The sequence below is a fragment of the Manacus vitellinus genome, unplaced genomic scaffold, assembly GCF_001715985.3.
Source record: "Manacus vitellinus isolate BGI_N305 unplaced genomic scaffold, ASM171598v3 scaffold_51_pilon, whole genome shotgun sequence".
Lineage (NCBI taxonomy): Eukaryota > Metazoa > Chordata > Aves > Passeriformes > Pipridae > Manacus > Manacus vitellinus.
The window spans coordinates 4,753,696-4,773,722 of record NW_021940620.1 but is presented as its reverse complement, the minus strand read 5'-3'; the positions used below and the strand labels follow the sequence as shown (position 1 = coordinate 4,773,722).

General features: G+C 42.1%; 1 protein-coding gene across 1 annotated transcript; it reads right to left on the bottom strand.

Annotated features, from left to right (window-relative positions):
- Window positions 1-18,948, bottom strand: CANX (calnexin). The gene is made up of 15 exons (XM_008921027.3): window positions 18,775-18,948; window positions 11,478-11,666; window positions 10,950-11,023; window positions 10,372-10,430; window positions 10,008-10,149; window positions 8,633-8,714; window positions 7,029-7,221; window positions 5,990-6,179; window positions 5,138-5,251; window positions 4,493-4,649; window positions 3,966-4,181; window positions 3,469-3,588; window positions 3,227-3,365; window positions 3,001-3,092; window positions 1-2,407 (listed from the first exon to the last, which is right to left on the bottom strand). The coding sequence occupies exons 1-15, from the start codon at window positions 18,940-18,942 to the stop codon at window positions 2,354-2,356; spliced, it is 1,989 nt and encodes a 662-aa protein (XP_008919275.2). The 5' UTR covers window positions 18,943-18,948; the 3' UTR covers window positions 1-2,353.
- Between the last annotated feature and the right edge of the window lie 1,079 nt (window positions 18,949-20,027).

Sequence of the window (20,027 nt, the reverse complement as noted above, 5' to 3'; positions counted from 1 at the left end):
TCCATTTTGGAAAGTCTTCATTTATTGTAGTGATTATTTAAAGCATACACTAAGGTATCAAAAAAAGCCATAACATGCAGACAGGAGACTTTTTCAGGAGATTTAGCAGAAGCAAATGTAGATTTACAATTAGATTTAATATAGTACTATTTAAAAGCTGATAGCAGATCTCAAGTTCACTTTTGATGCTTTGAAAGAACATGTATGCACATGGGTCGTTTGGGAGTTTAAGGCAATTTGCATATTAAGATAAAAAACCATTAGATTAATAGATTTTTATGTTGTGCTCAAAATGTTAGCTGAATTGAAACCATTTACACATACTTCATCTCAAAGGACTGAGAGTCATAAATAGCAGCTGCTCCTTGATAAAAATACAGTCCTGAGAACAAGCCAGTAGCAATGCTTAAGTTATGACATCTTCCATGTCAGAGTATAAGCTATATTTGCAATAAGGAGCAGTATTTACCAGGTGTTCAACAGGCAAAGGCATTCTAAACATGCAACAGCTCCCAACAGAAGTCTGAAATTACTTCCAGTATCTTGCTTACAATAGTTTATTTGCACACTGCAGAAAGATCAAGAAATCCTGCTATGCATTTGTGATCACTAGTATTTCAAACACAACAACCAAGGGATACAACATAAGGACAGGCAGCAAGAAGTGTTTTACAAAAAAAAAAAAAACAAAACAAAACAAAAAACCCAAACCAAAAACAAGAGTCTTTTAGTAATTGGTTAGACTGTTTGCAAGGTAATTGGAACACTCTTCCCTCCCCAGCCCCTGGGAATTATTCCCTACACTATACCTATCCTATGACCAAACAACACTGGAGTGTTTAAATTCAGTGCAAGAAGAGTAATTTTAGGACATTTAATTTCACTCTAAACAAAGGCAAAAGTTTATCTATATAGACATCCAAACGCCAACATATTTGGTACAGTGTAATGAATTACATCCATTTCACCTTCAGAGGTAATGCTCTTGTAGTGCTCACCTGCATTCCACAAAAAAAAGTGTTTGAAACAGTATAATGTGGTAGACTCGACGCTTTAAAAAAATTTATTCAGTTGGAATTGGAACTCCCTAACATTCACAATATAATTTAGAATGCACTTGTTACATGAAGAGCAGATAAAGGACTTAAACAGTTTCACATACCAGTTAAGATATTCCACATGCTCCTTCCCCACCTACAATACTGACATCTTGGTTGTGTTTTTTTTCTTTTTCTTTTTCCTTAACAAATACTCAGTTCAACTTGTGTACCTGCCTACCTCCCCCATTTCTACAGTAGACATACAGTGACAACAGTGAGAGGATATGGGACACTGTTTTATTCAGTGTTTGGACCCTGGAAAGGAGTAGGCCTAGCTATGAAATCGAGCTTGACAATGAGCTGAACATGAAGTGCTTCAGCAACTGAGGCAGAGCTGCTCTCAGGAAGAGGTGCATCTTCACGCAGAGAGGAAAGAATCGGTGGCTGAGCAGAGGGGAAAGGGGGAAGTAGCCTAACCACACCTCCCCCCAAACCCTCAGCTTCACAAAAAGAGCTCAAGAACAAACAAAATCGGTTATCTGCAAGGTCTGCAGGATGAAATGCCACATTAACATGACCCACTCCAAATCCCAGATCGTTTGTCAACACTTAACAGGGCTTTAGCCATGCACAGTATCATATGCTATAGACTGTCTAACCCCCTCCTTCCACCCCTTCTTCCTCTTTCCCCTCCCCCCAAAAGAATGAAGTTCATTAATTACAGTTTCACTACTTGTTTCCCCATACATCCCCCCTAGTTTTTTCTTTTGAGGGCAGAGGGGTTGTCAAAGACATTGATAACTTTTCTTTAAACAATTACCAAATTTTAAGGGATATAAAGACATCGGTGCATTTAGGAATTTACATATTTGTAAAAAAAACTAGTTATAAAACTGCATTATCACCTAGCACTTTCAAGATTCATTGTTATATTTCACTAATTAATATATTAAATTAAGCCAAGGTTTGAGACTGGAAAAATTCTACCAATCTACTTAAAAACAGAAAAGAATATTTAAAACCAAAAATGAAAAGGTTAGTTATGTTACATTCCAAAATCCACAGCCCATTATATTAAATGCATTCTTTCTACAGGAATGATGCTCTTTAAAACAGATGATTGCAAATATTTTACTGCTAGACACTCCATTACATTGGATAGTGTGACTGGAACCTGTGGATGGTGAAATCTTGAGGTTTGTCCAAGTTTCAATGTAAGGTGTCCAAGGTCCTCTCCCAGAACCATGTTTCAAAACAAAAGAAAAAAAAAAACAAAACAAAAAAAATCACAGATCAAGTTCTTATGACTTTTTTCAATCTTTCCTTGGCTTTCTGTTTCTGGGTGATCTATTCACAGTTTCCTCCTCCTGCAAGAAAGTAATTTGTGTAAATATTGAAATAAAACCTAAGATTATCTTTAATAACCATTTTGTGAACATCTACAAAGAATAATCTACTTTCACTTCTACATTAGGATTTACTTTCTGAAAGGACCTACTGCTGTAACTACTTTGTGGCAAACAGCCAAGTCCTTGTTTTCACAGTGGATGTACACCATTTGCTGGGAGCACTCAGCAGCTTCTGCTGATGGGAGAATCCTTTAACTTCAACACTCCACCCATTTTTAAGTCAGCCATTATGTCAGTGGGGAGCACTAAAAGGTCACATCCTGGCTGCACACAGAGCTGAATAAGCCTTTTGCCTCAAGAAGATGCAGTTCATGCACTCCCACTCCTCTGTCAAGGCAGGCTCTACACAGTGCCTTTAGCAAAGTGCCCAGCTCTGCTCAAGCTGGCCACAGCAATTCCTATTCTGCAGAGTCATATAAGTTTTCCAAAGTTTGGTAGTGGGAGGTAGCATCATATGAGCCAAGTTAACTCTTAACACTGTAGTAAGGTCTGTTCTACATAAACTAAGGAAAAAAATGCACAAGTTTCCCTCAAAGATCAAGCACTCTAACCTCTGATGCACGTTTCCGGTCATCCTCCTCCTCCTCTTCCTCCTCCTCTTGACTAGCATTTCCTGGATCAGCATCACCTTTCTGCTTTTCTTCTAGGGGAAAAAAAAAAAGTTATTCTCATTTCTGACCTATCTTCAGTTCACCATTGTCTTTACTCCATGTCTGCCAATCCTCCTGGTTTATTCTGTGAGGGAGAATATTGTTCAAGATTATCTAGTTTACCTACCCAGCTTTTCCTCATTTGCTTCCTCCTCCTCCTCTTCCTCTTCTTTTTCCCCTTTGTCTTTTTCTTCCTCTTTCTCATCATCCATCACATCAGGCTGAGGAGCATCAGTCTTTTTGTATTCTGCAGCACTTGGCTGTTTCTAAAAGACAACGTCAAACCCAGGCAATTATTTGTGGCATTAAGGCACATTTTACTGAACCTCTTTTTAAACATGACACTAATTATCAGAGGAAATGCATTACCTTCCCAGAACAGCAGAAAAGGACAACAAGGAACACTGGCAAAGCCACAGTGAGGATGTAGACGACCCAAAGCCAGGGACGCTCTTCAGCAGCTGCCATCATCTGGCCCACAACACCAGGCTGTAAGACAAAAAGAACTGTCAAATTTCATCCCATACAGCAAGTTGTAGCACTTAAGTTTAAGGAACAGAATTTTCAAATACACTTTTCGCAACTTTAAACTTTGTATTTCATACCTCAAAAAAAATTAAAGCTAACCTGCACAAGTACTTTTTTTCATGGTTTACAAATTAAGAATCAGGCTAAACAGTCCAATTGTCAGAGCAAAAACTCAAAAGAGAGCAGTGAGTACTCACAGTTACTTATAGCAACCATTACCATACCATAACCCTCAGCCTTGGCACATACAGGTATACACTGACACAGGCTGTGGGAGAGAACAGCAGCAATGCTTCTACTGTTCCACTCAGCAGAACAATTAAACTTTCATCTCTCACCTCTGCAGCACCATCAGCTGCCTTTTTCAGTCCCCATCCATCATTGGCCCAATCATCAGCCACAGCTCTTTCAGTACAGATGATAAAATTGTCAAAAAAGATGTCAGATGTCATGGACCATAACTCAAGTCCTACAGCAGTGAAGGGAGTCATCTTGAAAGGTTCCAAGTCTTCAAAAAAATCTGGGTTTGGAATCTTCCTAGGTTTCCATATACCCTAGGAAAGACAAAAGACATTCTGCCTCACCTAACAGAAAACAACTTTTAGTTCTCAGCCCATTTTGAATGGAGAGAAATAACAATCCTTTGCACTTAATTACAATGTCTATGGGTGCAACTTCGCAGGTTTGGAAACCCATATAAAGAAATGAAGTCTGGTAAGAAAGGATTTTGAATCTGTCCACTTGAAACACAGTGCAATTATAACAGCATTTGAATTCTTAATTACACCTGCTGAATCTAAATCATGCTGCTTTTTGTCAGAGAAATGCTGCATTGGCCACCAGTTTATGCAAGGAAAACACCAACCTGATAGTTCACGTTATCAATCATAGGAGGCTTCCATTTGCCTTTGTAGTTTGGATTGTCAATCATTGGGCGCTGCCAGGTACCACAGCCAGGAGCTGCCTCACATTTAGGATTTGCAATCTGAGGTGCCTCCCATTCACCATCCATATCTTCATCCCTGCAAAGGAAAATTCAGTTTTGAAGTCCACCCCCTGCCTTCATACAGCATAAAACTTAGGCAAGTCCTGGGAAAATTAATACTCCTAACATAAAATGGAGATACCGAAACTTTGTATAGCACAGGTCTGTAGATAAATATACTGCATAAGGAAGAAGGATTTTAATGACTAACTGAAGCACAGAGGTTCAACAAAAGCCAGTCCCTGAGCACAGACTGCCCCGCTGCCCCTTCTAAGTAGGTACAACTGCAAGATGAACATCCCTGCCCTGTTCATTCTGCTTCAAATCACAGAAGAGTTGAAAAATGCAGAGGTGAATGCAGGACAAAACTCCTCAAACCAACTCTGCCGCCTTCTTTTGAAGCAAAACAGCCTGAATCGGCAACTCATTAGCAAGTGGCAATGAACCAGCTATTCTTACACTCGTAAAAGTCAGTACCAAAGCCATGAAATATTTGCTGTCGCTTGCAATAGGCAGTAAACTTACCAATCTTCAGGCTTCTCAGCATCAGGGTCTGCTACATATTCTGGCTCATCATCCAGCCAGCCCTCTGGTTTCACAGCGTTTTCATCCGCAATCTTTGCAGGAGCATCCTCATCCCTGGAGAGCAGAACATTATGTATTAACACACACAGCACATAAGAGCTCTTAACCCCAAGGCATGATTCTACAGACTCTGAACAAGCCCACTGAGGTAGACAGCTAGCCACCTTCACTTCTGTCAGGGTAACACCATGATTTCAGAAAGGAATTGCCTTGCAATCTGTTGCTTATACACATGTCTCATGGCACATCATGGTGCCCACTGCAAGGTAATACTAAATTTTAAAAGCCAATCTAGAAAGAGCATATTACAGCAAATCCCATATCTTGGCAGTCACTGCAAACACACACTTGAACTTGAAACTGAATCTGTCATTCACAAAGCACTGGCTCAGAGACAGAAAGCCAGGATCAGTTTCTGATTTAGGGAATCAGATTTTTCAGTCACTTTTAAACTAAGGCATTACACAAACAACTACAAACAGCTTTCAGTTACACCTTCTGCAGCTCATCTTTGGATCTCATACGGATGAAAGCAACAGCTAGCACAGGTGTTTCTGTAAAATCTTTGTCTGTGGCCAACAGAATAACAGGAGCACTAAATAGAAACTCCCAGAGGATGTGGAACCTGTCTGCCTTTGTCTACCAAAGCACTGCTAAGATGCCTAAACTGACTGTATTTTGATTACAAGGACAAGACTCAAAAACCTTCTGTAAGACATCTGAGAGAAACTTTGATCAGGACCAAATTATGAGGCTAAGGACTCCCTCAATTCCACCCCTCTATCAGCTTACCAGTCATCTGGTTTAACAGCATCTGGGTCTGGGATTTTTGGTCTCTCATCCCAGTCCTCAGGCTTCTGGTCATTTGGGTCCTCAATCTCTCGGGGTGGATTCACAGGAGGAGACATATCATTTAGCAAATTTCCACTGTTGACAACCGTTTGATCAACCAGTATCTCAAAACTATTATCAGGATTCAAGACTATAAGGACAAAAGTTGTTGTAGTCATTCCATATATGATACAAAGTATGAGTCATAAAGCATCACTCATCCCCACTGTACAATCCCAGCTACCACCCACCCAACAACTGCTTTAAAGAACTGTTAAGGACCTTTCTCCTTATGCCAAAGTATAACTAGTGGTGATGTACCACATCTCACCTTGTGAGAAAGCAGACTCATGGCAGGAATCCTACTTTAAACATGCTATAAGCACAGAGAGGTTTGTAGTGTGTTTTAGCAGTTACCACAAGTTGACTTTGGCACAGTAAGTATTGCTTTAGTAGTAACAATGTATATATTCACATTCTACTCAAGACTAAGACTTTCTACTACTGACTAACAAGATTTTAATCTCACTACTTTATTCAGCAGGAAAAGCTAACGTACTCCCTGAAAGATTTTAGTCAGAGCTAATATAGCAGACACTATTTCAGGAACCCCTGAGTTTGTCTGGTACTACAAAAGCAGCAAAAAGAACAACACTCTGCCTCTAAATCTAAAGCACAGTGTACCCCAAGTTACTCTAGGGCAGCATTCAGGTAGTTCATAAATGCTGATGATTATTTCAGATAACTGCTCTGAAATTCAGTTCTCCTTTAAGTATTAAGTTCAAGGTCTCATGACCTTTCTTATATGAAACCAGACCTCCTGTAAGTATGAAATAAGCCTTTGTAGAGATGCCCAGGTTTTGCATTTGAAGCTTTCAAGTGGTTTTTAGTTGTATGGTGCACTGCCACAAACACTCAGTTGTTTATCTGGCTCATTTTATGAGCTTTTGATTCAGGAAACGTTGGAGTTATTAACATGCACGTTTAACAGTCACCATACCTAGAGTATAAAGATGAGTCTTCTTATCAGTGAAGTAACTCTTCAGGTCTGCATCTGGACGCTTTGCATGTTTCTCCTCATATTTGCCAGTCTTTGGGTTTTTGTGCCGGAAGATGAAGTGCAATTTATAGTCCTCTCCACATTTGTCAGGGCCAAACATTATTGTATATGGAGTTTTGTCATGGAACTGGTCCTTTAAAAACAATGCAAAACTTCATCATTTTGAAATACAACTTAAGTCACTGCCTGGCATAAGAACTCCTAATTCGTTAGAAGTTATTCTGCAACTTGCATATCAAGTCCCACGCTAAAGCTTGTATTCCTCACATAAGCCTCTAGAAAAAACACCAGAATTATCCCAGCTACTTCATTTTGCATCTTTGGTCTGCCCTTTTCACATGGAAAACACCAGCTATATAAGTGTTATCAGAAAGATTAGTGTAAGTGACAACCACAATGTTTAAGTATATCTCTGTATTACAATAAAGTATTTCAAGAGCTATCAACATAGAAGTATCAGTTACTGGCAATAAAGAATGAGTAGCTAGTCCAGCCAGTTTCTTTCACACAAAGTGATAAGCAGCACTAAAAGTGAGGCCAAGTTGAATTTATGAGCTGAGGTACTGTCTCAATCTGATATCTAACTGGATATAATCATTTCACCATTGAACACTGACTGCAAGTCTTTGTTCTTGCTAATGTTATTTTAAAATTCAATGCACATACAAAACTGATTGGGCAGCCAAGAAATCTTCTGGGTCTTTGTGGTTGTTTTGGATTTTTTTTAATACTTTGGAATCTCTCTATTAATAATACAACTCCAATGAGACTGCAGAAGGAAAGAAGAAGGATGGGTAACAAGCCATAAAAGGTACGTCCTATAAAGTCTAGGAAGAAGGCAAAAGAAAACCCACAGGCTACAGAAACCTGTGCAAGGTGACCCAGCAGTTCAGCTTTGTCTGAAGAGGCACTTCAAGGGAAGTGTATGATTGAGAGGACAGAAAACAATTCTTAAGCCTTAGGGTTGTATCACAGTCTCTTCCATCAACCACAATTTTAAGACAATGCATTCAAGGGTCATTTATGAAACAAATAGTTCTATATAAGTCATGTGTGCAGCTGAACATGTGAGATTGTATCCAGTCCAATTTCTCAAAAGACACAGTAACTCACATGGGTTGCCATGTCAAAGACAAGGCAAAAATGCAAGGTATAGTTCTAGTTATCTGCATTAGTCTGTTTTAGAAGATGAAACATGGAATCTTCCTTCTGTGCTGAGCTTCCTGAAGAGATTTCTCCTCATACACGGGCTACTCTCCTAAGCACTTTTTCCTTGATCCTACAGCCCAGGGAAATCTGAAGTGCTGCAGAGTTTGGCAAAGGTCTGCAACTGCTCAGCTACCAGGGAACTCCAGAGTTTCCACTCAAGGGGCCATTACATTTCAGTATTTATCCTCTCCAACTGGAAACACTGGGAAAACGCTCAGTGCAAAGTACTTTGGCAATCAGGCCCCACTGCCTTCACTGAAGAGGTTTCTTCAGGAAGAAGCAAAATGAAAAACATTTCTTTCACAGTTAATACTCAAAGTAGTAACATTACTCACCAGGTTCAGCTCCGGGGTTTTTGAAAGCAATTTCACATAGGCCCCACCACATTCTATTCCATTTTGGAAGTTTACCTCATACCTAATTTTAGTTTTGGATAGAAAGGGGAGAGAACATGTTATACAGGAGGAAAAATTACTCTTGTAATACACAATTACAATTTTTAGGTACAAATTAAGAGCAAGGCTGTTCTGGTTTTGTTTGTTTTAAATCACTTGCCCAGTGAATATTAAAAATACACACTACACTCTAAGGACTGAGAAAATATTCACAAGGGCCTCAGAAAAAGTAAAACCTGAAGATTTAGAAGACTTAACCTGACAGAAAAGATTAAAGAAATTGAGTGCTGGTCTAGAAGATTATGATCTATAAGTAGAAAGAAGGAAGAAAAAGCTTTCCAATATATAAGACACTGCAATAGAGATTGAGGTGAGACAATTATTTTGCCCACAACTACCATAGCAGACAGACAACTCAATCTGCAAGACTACCAAAGGAAAAACAACTAGGTCCTAGGAGAAGCCCATTTAGGGTTATAAGCATACATCAGAACATTTAGGGATGCCAAGGAGCCTGAAAAAAGGCGAAACATCTCTGTCAGGAATAGGCTACGTATGCTTGACCCTCTCTCAATGCCAGTAGCTGGAATGGATGACCACTGGGATTTATTTTTATCCTTGTATTTTGAGGCAAAACTAAACAGTAATGCAAAGCAAAGGGACCAACTCATTATCTTGTGCAAATATGAATTAGTTTACTCTTTGTTTAAAACTGATAAAGTCGATAATAATTCAACTGTTCTCACTGAATTATTTTTTCCCCTGACTTGCTGGTCTAACACACATCCAAGTAGATTCTTCTACATGGGTTGTGGCCTAACAGAGCTACATAAGCTGTTCATTTCCCAGTAAATGAATGAAGACAGAGGAAGGAAGAAACAAGTGCATCTTTACCCCTATGTCCACTCCACCTCAGAAACAGGGGGCAGTTTACTGCATAATAAAGTGCACTGACCTACACACAGACCAGCTTTCGTTCAAAAGGACAAGGACTTCCACTATTAGCGGTACAAAAGTCAGTTGCCTGACCTTGTTACTACAATTAAACCAAGTGAACTGAAGCCATAAGACAGGTTACCAAGTCTAGAGTACACAGATTTCTTCCTTTTTCATGTTCAGAAAGAACCATGCTGTTCCCAACTTTCCCCTTTGGGAATCTGGGTTACTATTCTCCTCTTATTTAAATATTATAATAGGTTACAGCATCTTGTGTCATGTAGACCCGCAATCAACAACAGCTCATTTATGGAATTAACCTTAGCCTGCTGTCCTGTCATTCTGGAAACAAGAGAACACCAAGTTATCCTTTACTTACTGTATAATAAGGGGTTTGGTATCAAACACAAATGGCTTTGAAAGTTTGGATGAAATCGCGTGATGCTTGGCTCGGGTTACCAGTACAAGCCCTTTGTCTCCTGGAAGCTTAGTGTCCTTCATGTCTTGGACTTCCCATTTACCTGGGGAGAAATTAACCCAATGTTACCAGTTTCTAAAATCCCCAAGTGGATCATTTGTCTAAATTAGAACTTCATATTGTTAGCCAGGTATATAAATACTCCTTCCATTTTCTCCAATGAATATTTTAGTTGGGAAACAGAAAAAAAAGCCTTGCACCTCTTCTTCAGATATGACAAACGACTTCGGAAACATTTATCATCCAAACCCTGGATTTAACTCACCATCATATTTTGCAATCTCATCATCCGTATCATCTTTCTTGGCTCTGGAAAGGATCCATCTAGAAGACAGACATCCAGTGGTTGAAAACCCATCCTTTCTCCCTTACACACACTAAAAATCCTGCCCTTAGGACATCCCTTGCTGTCCTATGACTACACCCCAGTGCCTTGATCTCCCACGGAGCTCTACTCCCAAGCCTGCAAACTTTTCTGCATTTGCCACTTCCCTCCCCCAAAGCAGGATCATGGCCTCCTGAGAGAGCATCCCACTCTTGTTCAAAAAAGTAAAAACTACCTCACCATCCACACATTTACCTGAGGAAAGTAAAAGTCAGATGAGGATTAAACCATTACATTTGCATGCCTCACCTGCCCCTTGTTACCAGAGCTTAAGGAAATACTGGTTTAGTTCAGCACTTTAACAGCCATCCTCAAGAAGGCACTGCTGTAAATCCTCACCAACCAGGGCCCTTTGATTCACTTTTGAATAACACCACCTCTACAGAGAGGGTTTCATTGCCTTTCACCAAGACTTTAAATTGTTTGCTGTACTGAATCATCCTTCAGATTATACTCACCCATCCAGAGTTCCTTTATCAAACGACTCCGCAAAATACACTTCACCAGTTGGGACTGGGGGCCTGTAGGTAACCTATTAGAAAAGAGGGGCACTTATGCACCTTTCAAGATAAATTCCCTTCAGAAATACAGGCACATAAAGCTCACATTCCTCCTCTACACTCAAGTACAGCTCTCCTGGATGCCCTTGCAACATAAATACAGAAGTTACATAAATATTGCTGCTTGTGCCAAGCTCTTGCCTTCAATTAAAACTCAAGTATATACCTAGCTGGGAATATTAGTGTTAACTCCTGATAATCACATCACACATTCCAAGGTTAGATCTAAGTCTCCTGGAAGAATCTGAGGGACATGAGAATAGAAACAGAGCACCCAAGCTTAAATCCAAGCCCTACTCCCAGATAACATCTTTAATAACATCACAACATATTAAAGGTTAGCAAAGTAAAGACGACTCTGATCAGACCCACATTAACCTCAACATAAGCAGTAATTTAACTTTTAGAAAAAGTTTCATGCCAAACCTTTGGAGCTGGAGGAGGACTGCTTGTTTCAGATTTTGACTCTTCTACCTCCTCAATGCCATCGTCCAAGTCATCCTCGATATCAACTACATCATCAGCATCATTGTCGTCATCCATATCATGTGCCTGGGCAGCAAGGATCCCAAGAGCTAGCAGGGTCACATACAGTAGCCATTTCAGCTCCATGGTCTGGATAAAGAAGAGAAGGTAGAGAGGTCAAGCCAGCACTGCACACAGAACGACGTGTTGCTTCTCAGTACAAACCCAAGCATCCAAGGCAACAGGTGAAGTGCCTTGTCGTGCCACGGAAAGAAAAGTGCAAACTTATCTTTTCAGCCCTGTCATTTACTGCATCTGGCTGGCTGAGACAGCTCTAAAAGCTGGAGAGGAATACAACATAAAGCTAAGTATTTAATACAAAACAGATGTTAACTGAGTGGAGAACCATGCTGCAGAACTGTCATCATTTTGCTCTTATGCTGTCACAAGCAGGACAGCAGACATGTACACACCACCACAACTTATGTGGCTCCAAAAGCCTAAGGAGAAAACCTATTTAAAGGACTTTAAATGCAGCATGCAGAAACTGAAGCTTTCATTCAGTTCAGAAATTGAAATACAATTTTCTAGTTCTTCCAAGCAGAGAGTAACCCATGGAGTAATCAATCCTCATCTCCTGTTCAGTATATATTTTTGTCCTTTCAATTGGTGAACTCTGGTGTTTTCAATCACCACCCCCCTTCCCCAGGCTTTATTCTGGAATTATTGCCAACAGTCATAGATACTACTGGCAGATGTTTATAAGCAGTTGAGGCTACTGAAGCAGACCCAGGAGAAACAGACGGTTGATTCAATTCCCTTCTTTCAATCTCTAATTTAACAAGATGACCAAAGAATAGCTCTTAACCGAGGCTTAACAGAATTGAAATATGAGACTTAAATTAATTCATAAGGTGCTCCTAAAACATTTGTCACACCTAAAACACGGTAGATGTTGGCAAGCCACAGCTTAAAATACCTTGTAAGTAAAATGGGTTTCCATTTGACTTTCTCACTAGAAAAAATATAAGATTACTGTACCTTTAGGTTGATACAGAAGGCAACACTTCTAGAGTGCTGCTCAGTTTTATTTGACCAAAGAAACTACAACCTCACCTTTTCTCCTTTATGCCTTATTCCAAATTTTTCTTCCAAAAATCAAAGTTGTAACTGACACTAATTCTTTTTGAAAGCAAGTATAAAACCAAACATCCCCTCCTTCCCTTACACTCCTGCCTCAGGCTGTAGCCCTGCAGACTTACAAACAGAACTCAAGCAGAGATAACAGTGCCTGTAGGGGCCTAAGATCCTGCTCAAAAACAAACTTTCAACTTTTCGAAGCATGTTTAGGCAACTAAAAGAATTTACAGACTTAAAGGCTTATCAGCACTACCCGATACTCCAAAATTACACTGCATACCAGATCTACCATTCTCAGACCATTCTTTAACTTACTTCTAATGACAGAGGGGATGTTTCATAAGTACAACAGAAACTGTATTTTAAAGACTTGTGCTGAGGTCATGTCCAGTTTGTCACTACAGCAACACACAATTGCAGCCAGTTTTCCAACAATAGCGATGGCCTTGAGGATTATTGTCTAAATGCATGTGCACAGACCTCCCCTCTCAGCTCAGGCAATTGCACCCAAACACCTCTGAGCCAAAAGGACAATAGTTCCAGAAGGAGTAGCTGACAAAAACTTTCAAGGGTTGTTATATACAGCAAGACTTGTTTTTTTTAGTGCAGTGTACAGCCAAAACTGAACACAGTTTCAGACCCCTTAGCAGTTTGTAGCTCTTATTACTAGTGTGGAAATCACAACACAAAACCAAAGCATGAAAACAGTCAAGAAACCATTGGTACCCTCAAAGGTTCAAGTTCTTCTTGTACAGATAAGATGTTCTCTGAATAAACTTATGCCCACCGGCACAAAACCAATACAGAAAACATGAGCCTGAAATTTCATCCCAGAAAGTGATCTTTAGAGTTCTGAGTGTGCCCTGTGTGACTGAAGCAAGAACAGATGAGATGGCACAAGGAAGGACACCTTTCCAAGGAAAGGGTTCCACTTTGTCTTACCTTACCAATAGGGCATCACCAAGTGCTTTTGGGATGGAGCCAAATTCAGGAAAACTATACCCCAAGTTTTATAACTTCTTTCAAATTATATTATGCAGACAGAATGAGCACTTTATGATTTGGAAAGTGATACGAGGAAGTTACACTTAAAAGTGAGCCAATTCTCTCCTCTCCTTCTAAAAGAGAGGAGTTTCTGCACCCCTCCTCCCAACCTTGTGCAAAGGGTATTAATGGTTTAGCATGCAAGTAATCCCTTAAGCAATCTCACCACCAGCCAACCAGCAATAAAGTTTTGGTGAAAGAATTAAATCATCCCCCACAACTTTCCTGCCAGTACTGACTCCATATTTAATAATTACCTACCTCACAATCCCCCCCAACTACAACCCTTTGTAAATATTTACCAAAGTCCATTTGCTGCTGACAAATGATTGCACCCAAGTGGCAAAGCTGCATGGCCTCATATTGCAAGGCTGCTCCAGAAATTCTTCTGTCAAAGCATTCTAGTGGAACCAGACAATTCTGCCAGTGACCACACAGCAGAGGCAGAAGCTTTGGCACTGCACATCTGTACTCCTGATAAAGCCACTGTATTTACCCTGCAAGTCTACATTTATCAGTTAATGTTCTGTCCAAATTTGAGGCCTCACCGACCCTCACTTCAAGGGAGAAGTACTGTCTGATCAAGTTTCCAAGCAAGCTTAGTTCTTTCTCACCCCCCCAAAAAAAATAAAGCTAAAAAAGCCTAAAGAGAAGCTAATCCAGTTCCATGTCCTTACCTCTTTATAATCATTGGCAAGCAGTAGTCACAGATTTATATTCCTACAGAAAGATGCTTAGGACATTTCCTACACATTAAATCAGTCCCAAATTTGACATAAGCTACCATTCATACACCCTGAGTACAAGCTGGTAGCTTCTTCTGCAACTGCCTGTTACCATGCCAAGCTCTTTATTCTGTTTAACCTGTAACAATACACAAACTGACTGAATTATAAAGAAATAAAAGACATCATGTTCTCAGAAGAGCAATCTAAGAGAAGCACACATTTTCGATATTTAAAAAGCTACTTCTATCCATAATGGATGTACTGCTACAGGAGGAAATTTCAAATTCACTTCACAAAACCCTTAGGGACACAACATAAACACAATTATGCCTTAGTAAATTAGGTTATTCCTAAATAGAAGAGGAGGGGAGTGGGAGAGAGAAGAAATTCAGGTTTTATACAAAACAGGCATAAATCAAATTTTAGTGGAGCTTTAAGTTGCTGGCAACTACAGGTGTTCAATTAGTCACCTAAAATGTAGTCTGAACCTTCAGACACCCAGCCACCTACTCTATTATGATCAGACTTCTCCCTTGAAGAAGTGTCCAATTTCCAAGCAAGTACCATTGTTAGCCATTTTTTAGTCTGCCTGCACTCCCCTTCTTCAGCTTTAACTGTGCAGTATTTCTGAAGGTTGGTGTATTTCTGATCATGCAATTGCCGAGAGCCATTAACAAAGGAACACTTTCATAATAGGTGAGAGCTTCTGACGTCTCCATTCTACTTCAGTGCAACCCTCCCTTTCACCATAACAACGTTTCAAGCCAGAGATGACTAAAACTCCATCTCCTTTTTTTTAAATCCGGTCTTCAGACACTTACAGACACTGGCACACCACTGAGACCGAAGGGAAAACTACCACAGGGTAATCCCAAAGTACAAATCAGGAAGAGAGTTCAAGACTGCCAGGGCTACAGATCACTTGTCATCCCTCTGTGCCCACCCACAGCCAGTTTCTAAACCAGAAAACCTAAGAGTTGATAGTTAAGCTGTTCACCTGACTGTCAAAAGGCTGAGGTATTTTCCCCTGGAATTTACAGGACCTATAGCAGAGCACTGAAAAGAGACACTTGGAAGAGCTGCACTACAGACTTTACAAAGTCAAAATGAAACCAAATTGGAGATTCAGAGAGAGAATCAGCTTCTTGCCCCAAAAGTGGCACTCTCAACACGTGGCTAAGGGATTGCTACCTTTGGAGTTCAAGGCTTTCAAGAAAGTCAGGCAGTTTCAGAGACTAATTTTTATTTAGAATTGCCCTTTCTCTGGGCATAAAGGGAAAAGTTCTTCTCAGTTATTGGCATGACACTGGAAACACTTGGCTCATACAGCAAACAGTTGTCACCATTCTCTCTAACATATACATGTCCCATGGACAGAGTGTGAAAGGGCTCACAAAAAAGATGTTCAAGTCCTCTGCTATCATACTTCCAGAACATACTGTTTAGTAACTTCCCTGTCAGGTCAAACAGAGCCTGCAAAACCAGTTTAATCATCTCCTTGGTTACTAATCTATTTCAGTGGTTCATCAAGCCAGTTCTTAACACAGCATATTTCAGAATATATAACTACATTTGAATGGCTACTGGCTATGTAGTTTACTACTTACTTATTTTTTAAAAGAATTAACAGTCACATTAAATGGGTCTTACTAAAAATAAGTCACTTACTATGAACTACACCTCTGCAATTTAACTCGATGAGCATCAGTGGTTTCTATTTCAGCAGCATCTGAAGTCTCAGCTGAGTGACTTAAGCATTGGAAGAGCAAATTCTGCTAGCAAAGTCCTGTGTTCCAAACACTGGATTTCAGTGTGGTATTTACAGCAGAAGCACACCAGTAAAAACAAGCACAATGCATTCTCATACAAGGCAAGAATTAGGGAAGAAAAATTTAAAGACGCAAAAGTGAAGAAATTTCATCACAACACACAAAAAAAAAATGCAAAGAGACAAGAGACAAGAGACACAGATACCCTCTTTCCCTCTCAAATGAGTTTTCTGTGGTTTCTGAGTAAAGGCTTGGTTACCCTACTTGGTAGTGCACTAGTTTCCTAAAGTCAGAACTACTGAAGAGCAGAGGAAATCTCTTGTACAGCTCACAATCTCTCTGCCTTCCACATCCTGCCTCCTCTGCGGTGCCAGGGTAACTGTTTACACAGCCTCATGATGAACCAGCAGCTGGTTTAAGATGGCTCGAAGTCCTTCTGCCCTGTTATTTTAACCCTGTATCAATACCCCAGGCCAACCCAGCAAAAGCAAAGAGCTGTAGCAGTACAAGTGGAAGGAGCATGAGATAAAGCAGCCAAGGATAAAGGAAACAAAGCTGTTGGCAGCAGAGTCAGCTTAATGCCACAGTTTCAAGCACAGGCCTGTCACCTGCACCTGCCTGACCTGTCTTTGGGCAGACTTGGGGGATGGACACACAGCAAAGCTGAACAACTGTGAGGTCAAACACTGTATTAACTCCCAGTATTGCACCTACCACCCCTCTAAGGGGGGAGTATAACAAAATTATGTTCTTATATATGCAGCAATTCGTATGATGCAGACAATACTTTTCCCCCTTATATATTCAGTTCTGCAGCCAGACAATTTCCAGCATTGTGAAGATTCTGCCTTTAGCATCGTAACTCAATGAACGGCAGACAAGACTAAAGCAAAACCACCTTGCTTACAAGGGCCCAGAGGCAAGAGCTCTCTGTAGGAGTGGTTTGCTCCTCTTCCCCCACTTTTTTTTTTTAAGGAGAGGGTGGCTTGGATACACTGCTACAAGAGGAAAAAAGGTCTTCTGGAAAGGATTAGCCAAACCTCTCCTGGAGAGCCCCACAGAAAAAGCTGCCTCTTGTTTGGGTTGTAAGGAGCACAAACCAGGCAAGGGATTAGGTGTGAAAAGGGACAACAACAAGGCTTGCTTTTAATAGGCATTTCAAATATGCCAGTTTCTAAAAATAATGTACAACAGTGCGGGTACAGTACAGGAGCAAACAGCAGATACTGTTTGTCAGCAGAGATATCCTTCCAGCAGAACTGGAAGTCCTTGGAGGGTGAAGACACAGCCGTGAGGCTTTCTGACCATAAAACAGATGGGCTGCTAGGAAAATTGTATTAGGTGGGGGAAGATCTGGAGGCACCCCAAGATCTTTCAGGCCATCAAGCCTAGAAATCAATTCAAGTTTGCCCTGCTACAGAATTGATTCCAGCAAGAACAGGCTGCCACCATGATTACTACCAGAGGCAGAAATTGAAAGGCCAGAAAAGGAAGTGAAGGGCAGGGCTAAGTACAAATCACAGCGAATTCTCAGTAAAGGATTTATTTATTTACTGAGGGGGAAGTGCTGCAGCACACCAAATGCCAGAGTAATCTGATGGAAGTTGGAAACTTTGTTACTATTTCGAATTAGATTCCTTTCCTAGGAGGGTATTTGATCCCAAGAAACAGTTTACACCTTACAAACAGCTTGTGACGTTGCCTGTGAATTGCACAAATATCTTCTTCAAATGTTATTTTTTTAAAACTAGAAATACTAAGACTTAATACGAACACTAAGTTTTATTCAAAGCTTTTCCTAGTTTTATTAAGTGTTTTGGACAAGCCCATCTAATACGGCCAAATCCACAGTGAGGTGGTCTTTTAAGTCAAGTGCATCAGCATGAAACTAGAGTAACACATTTCAACCTATATTTAACCAGTATTTTATCTGCATTACCTCATACATTATTATAGTTCCGCTATCTCCTTGCAGTATTTTAGCAACAACCAAAACCACAATGGGTAATTTTGTTCCATAAAACCTGTGTGCTAACTATGCTTGCTTGACAACGTTAAGTAAACACACTGCATTTAGAAATGCATTACATGCCTAGAGACCAGTTTTCGTACATCTAACACACTCTACATAAGTTTCAGAAAGACTTTTCCACAATGCTCTGCAGAAACGCTGTAGCATTAATTATGTTAACACTCATCATATTAAAGTCTGGATCTTGATTATTACTATTACCATTAATACATGTCTGTTTCCCCTCACAACCAAATCACCTGCAGCATTTCTCTTTCTGCAGCCTAGAAAGTTCTTAACCACAAATCTGCATGTGAAAGTTCACTCTCTAGAATCAGAACAGGCAAGAAAGCAGTGGGCTGTACATGCTTTAATTCAAAGGTCTAGGGGTTTTTTGTTTTAAAAGCACACAACACAGTCTTCAGCCAGAAATGAGAACTGAGGTGTCACTTATACACTATTTTGAAGACACTCCACATGAACAATATTTGGGTGGTAAAAATTAAACTGCACATTATAAGTCCCTCAGATTCTCAATTCTCAGACCTTCCTCGTCTGCACCTCACCTGTTGGCCTCCAGCTCTGCGTCCCGAGCTCACCCTTTCCAGAGGCTTCTCCTTCCCCTCGCTCAGCCCGAGCCAGGCCCCACGACACGCTCCGCACCCACCTCCTCTCCTCCCTCTGCGGGGCTTCACAGGGAGCACGTTCGGGCGGCTCACGGCTATTTTTGACATTAGAATACGCAGCCAGACCCAACCCAGACCACATCCAGCCCACATCCACCTCCCACCCTCGGCCCAGGCCGCTCCCGCCCCAAGCACCCCCGCTCCAACCGCTGCCGCCGGTCCGGCGCTCACAGAACTTACCACGAAGAGCCGGGCCGACTCCCACCGGCCGCCCCGCCGCCCTGGGGCGGGTGCCGAGCGGGACGCCGCTGGGGAGGCCCCGGCCCGGCTCCGCCGCCGCGCAGGAGCCTCGCCCCGACCCCCGGGGTTTCCACGCGACCCCGCACGGCGCCGCCCGCCGCCCCCTGGGGCCCAGCCGCGCTCGCGCCGCACAGCCCCCGACCAGGCCCGGCTGCCGCCGCCGCCCTCACGCCGCGGGCTGCAGCCCGTCGCGACGCTCCCCCGCGCCCGATGTCCGCGAGCCCGTGGCTGCGGAGGCGAAAGAGGAGGACGACGGACGGACGGACACACTCACCCTCGCCACCACCGCGCCTCCGCCACCGCCCCCGGGCCCCTCGCCCTCCTGTCACGTGCCCCGCGCGCCCGCCGCCCCGCATCTCCTGCCGCGCGTCGACCCCGCCCCGCGCCCACGCAGGTCCGCCCCTCCATTGGCGATGGCGCCGCGCGCCCGCCCCCCTGGCCGCGGGTCCCGCACTCTGATTGGCCATCGACAGCGCCGCTCAGCGGCCGGCCCGCCCCAAAACACGCCCCCAACGGCGCTGCCCTTCGTGGAGCGCTGCTATTGGTTGGCGACGGTGCAGGAAGTGCTGCGCGATTGGGTGGCTGCTGGGAGGCCGTTGAGAGGTGGGCGGGGTCTCAACGACTCTGGGTCCAGAGGCGCTGCGGTGGCGGACGGCACGTTGAGGGCGGTAGGGGGCGGTAAGGGGAGGTCGGGGGCGGGGCCAGCACCGCCTCACGCCCCGCCCACCGCCGTCACGGCCCTCACCCGCCTCACAGGACACCCTCCTGTTAAACTGCAAAGCTGTCTTTATGTCTTCTCGTTCTTTAGCTCTTTAAAAAAGGGGGGTTGGGTTTTCCTGCCTATTCAGAAAATTCGGTGTGCCTAGCCTTTTTTTCGCTCAATTACAAGCTGA

Excerpts from the sequence above, each read along its gene's own strand:
- CANX (XM_008921027.3), bottom strand. The coding sequence starts at position 18,942 with ATGTCAAAAATAGCCGTGAGCCGCCCGAACGTGCTCCCTGTGAAGCCC. Across the intron at positions 10,431-10,949 it reads GATAAAGGAACTCTGGATGG|ATGGATCCTTTCCAGAGCCA; the intron begins GTGAGTATAATC and ends TCTGTCTTCTAG. Across the intron at positions 3,589-3,965 it reads CAGCTGATGGTGCTGCAGAG|CCTGGTGTTGTGGGCCAGAT; the intron begins GTGAGAGATGAA and ends TTTGTCTTACAG.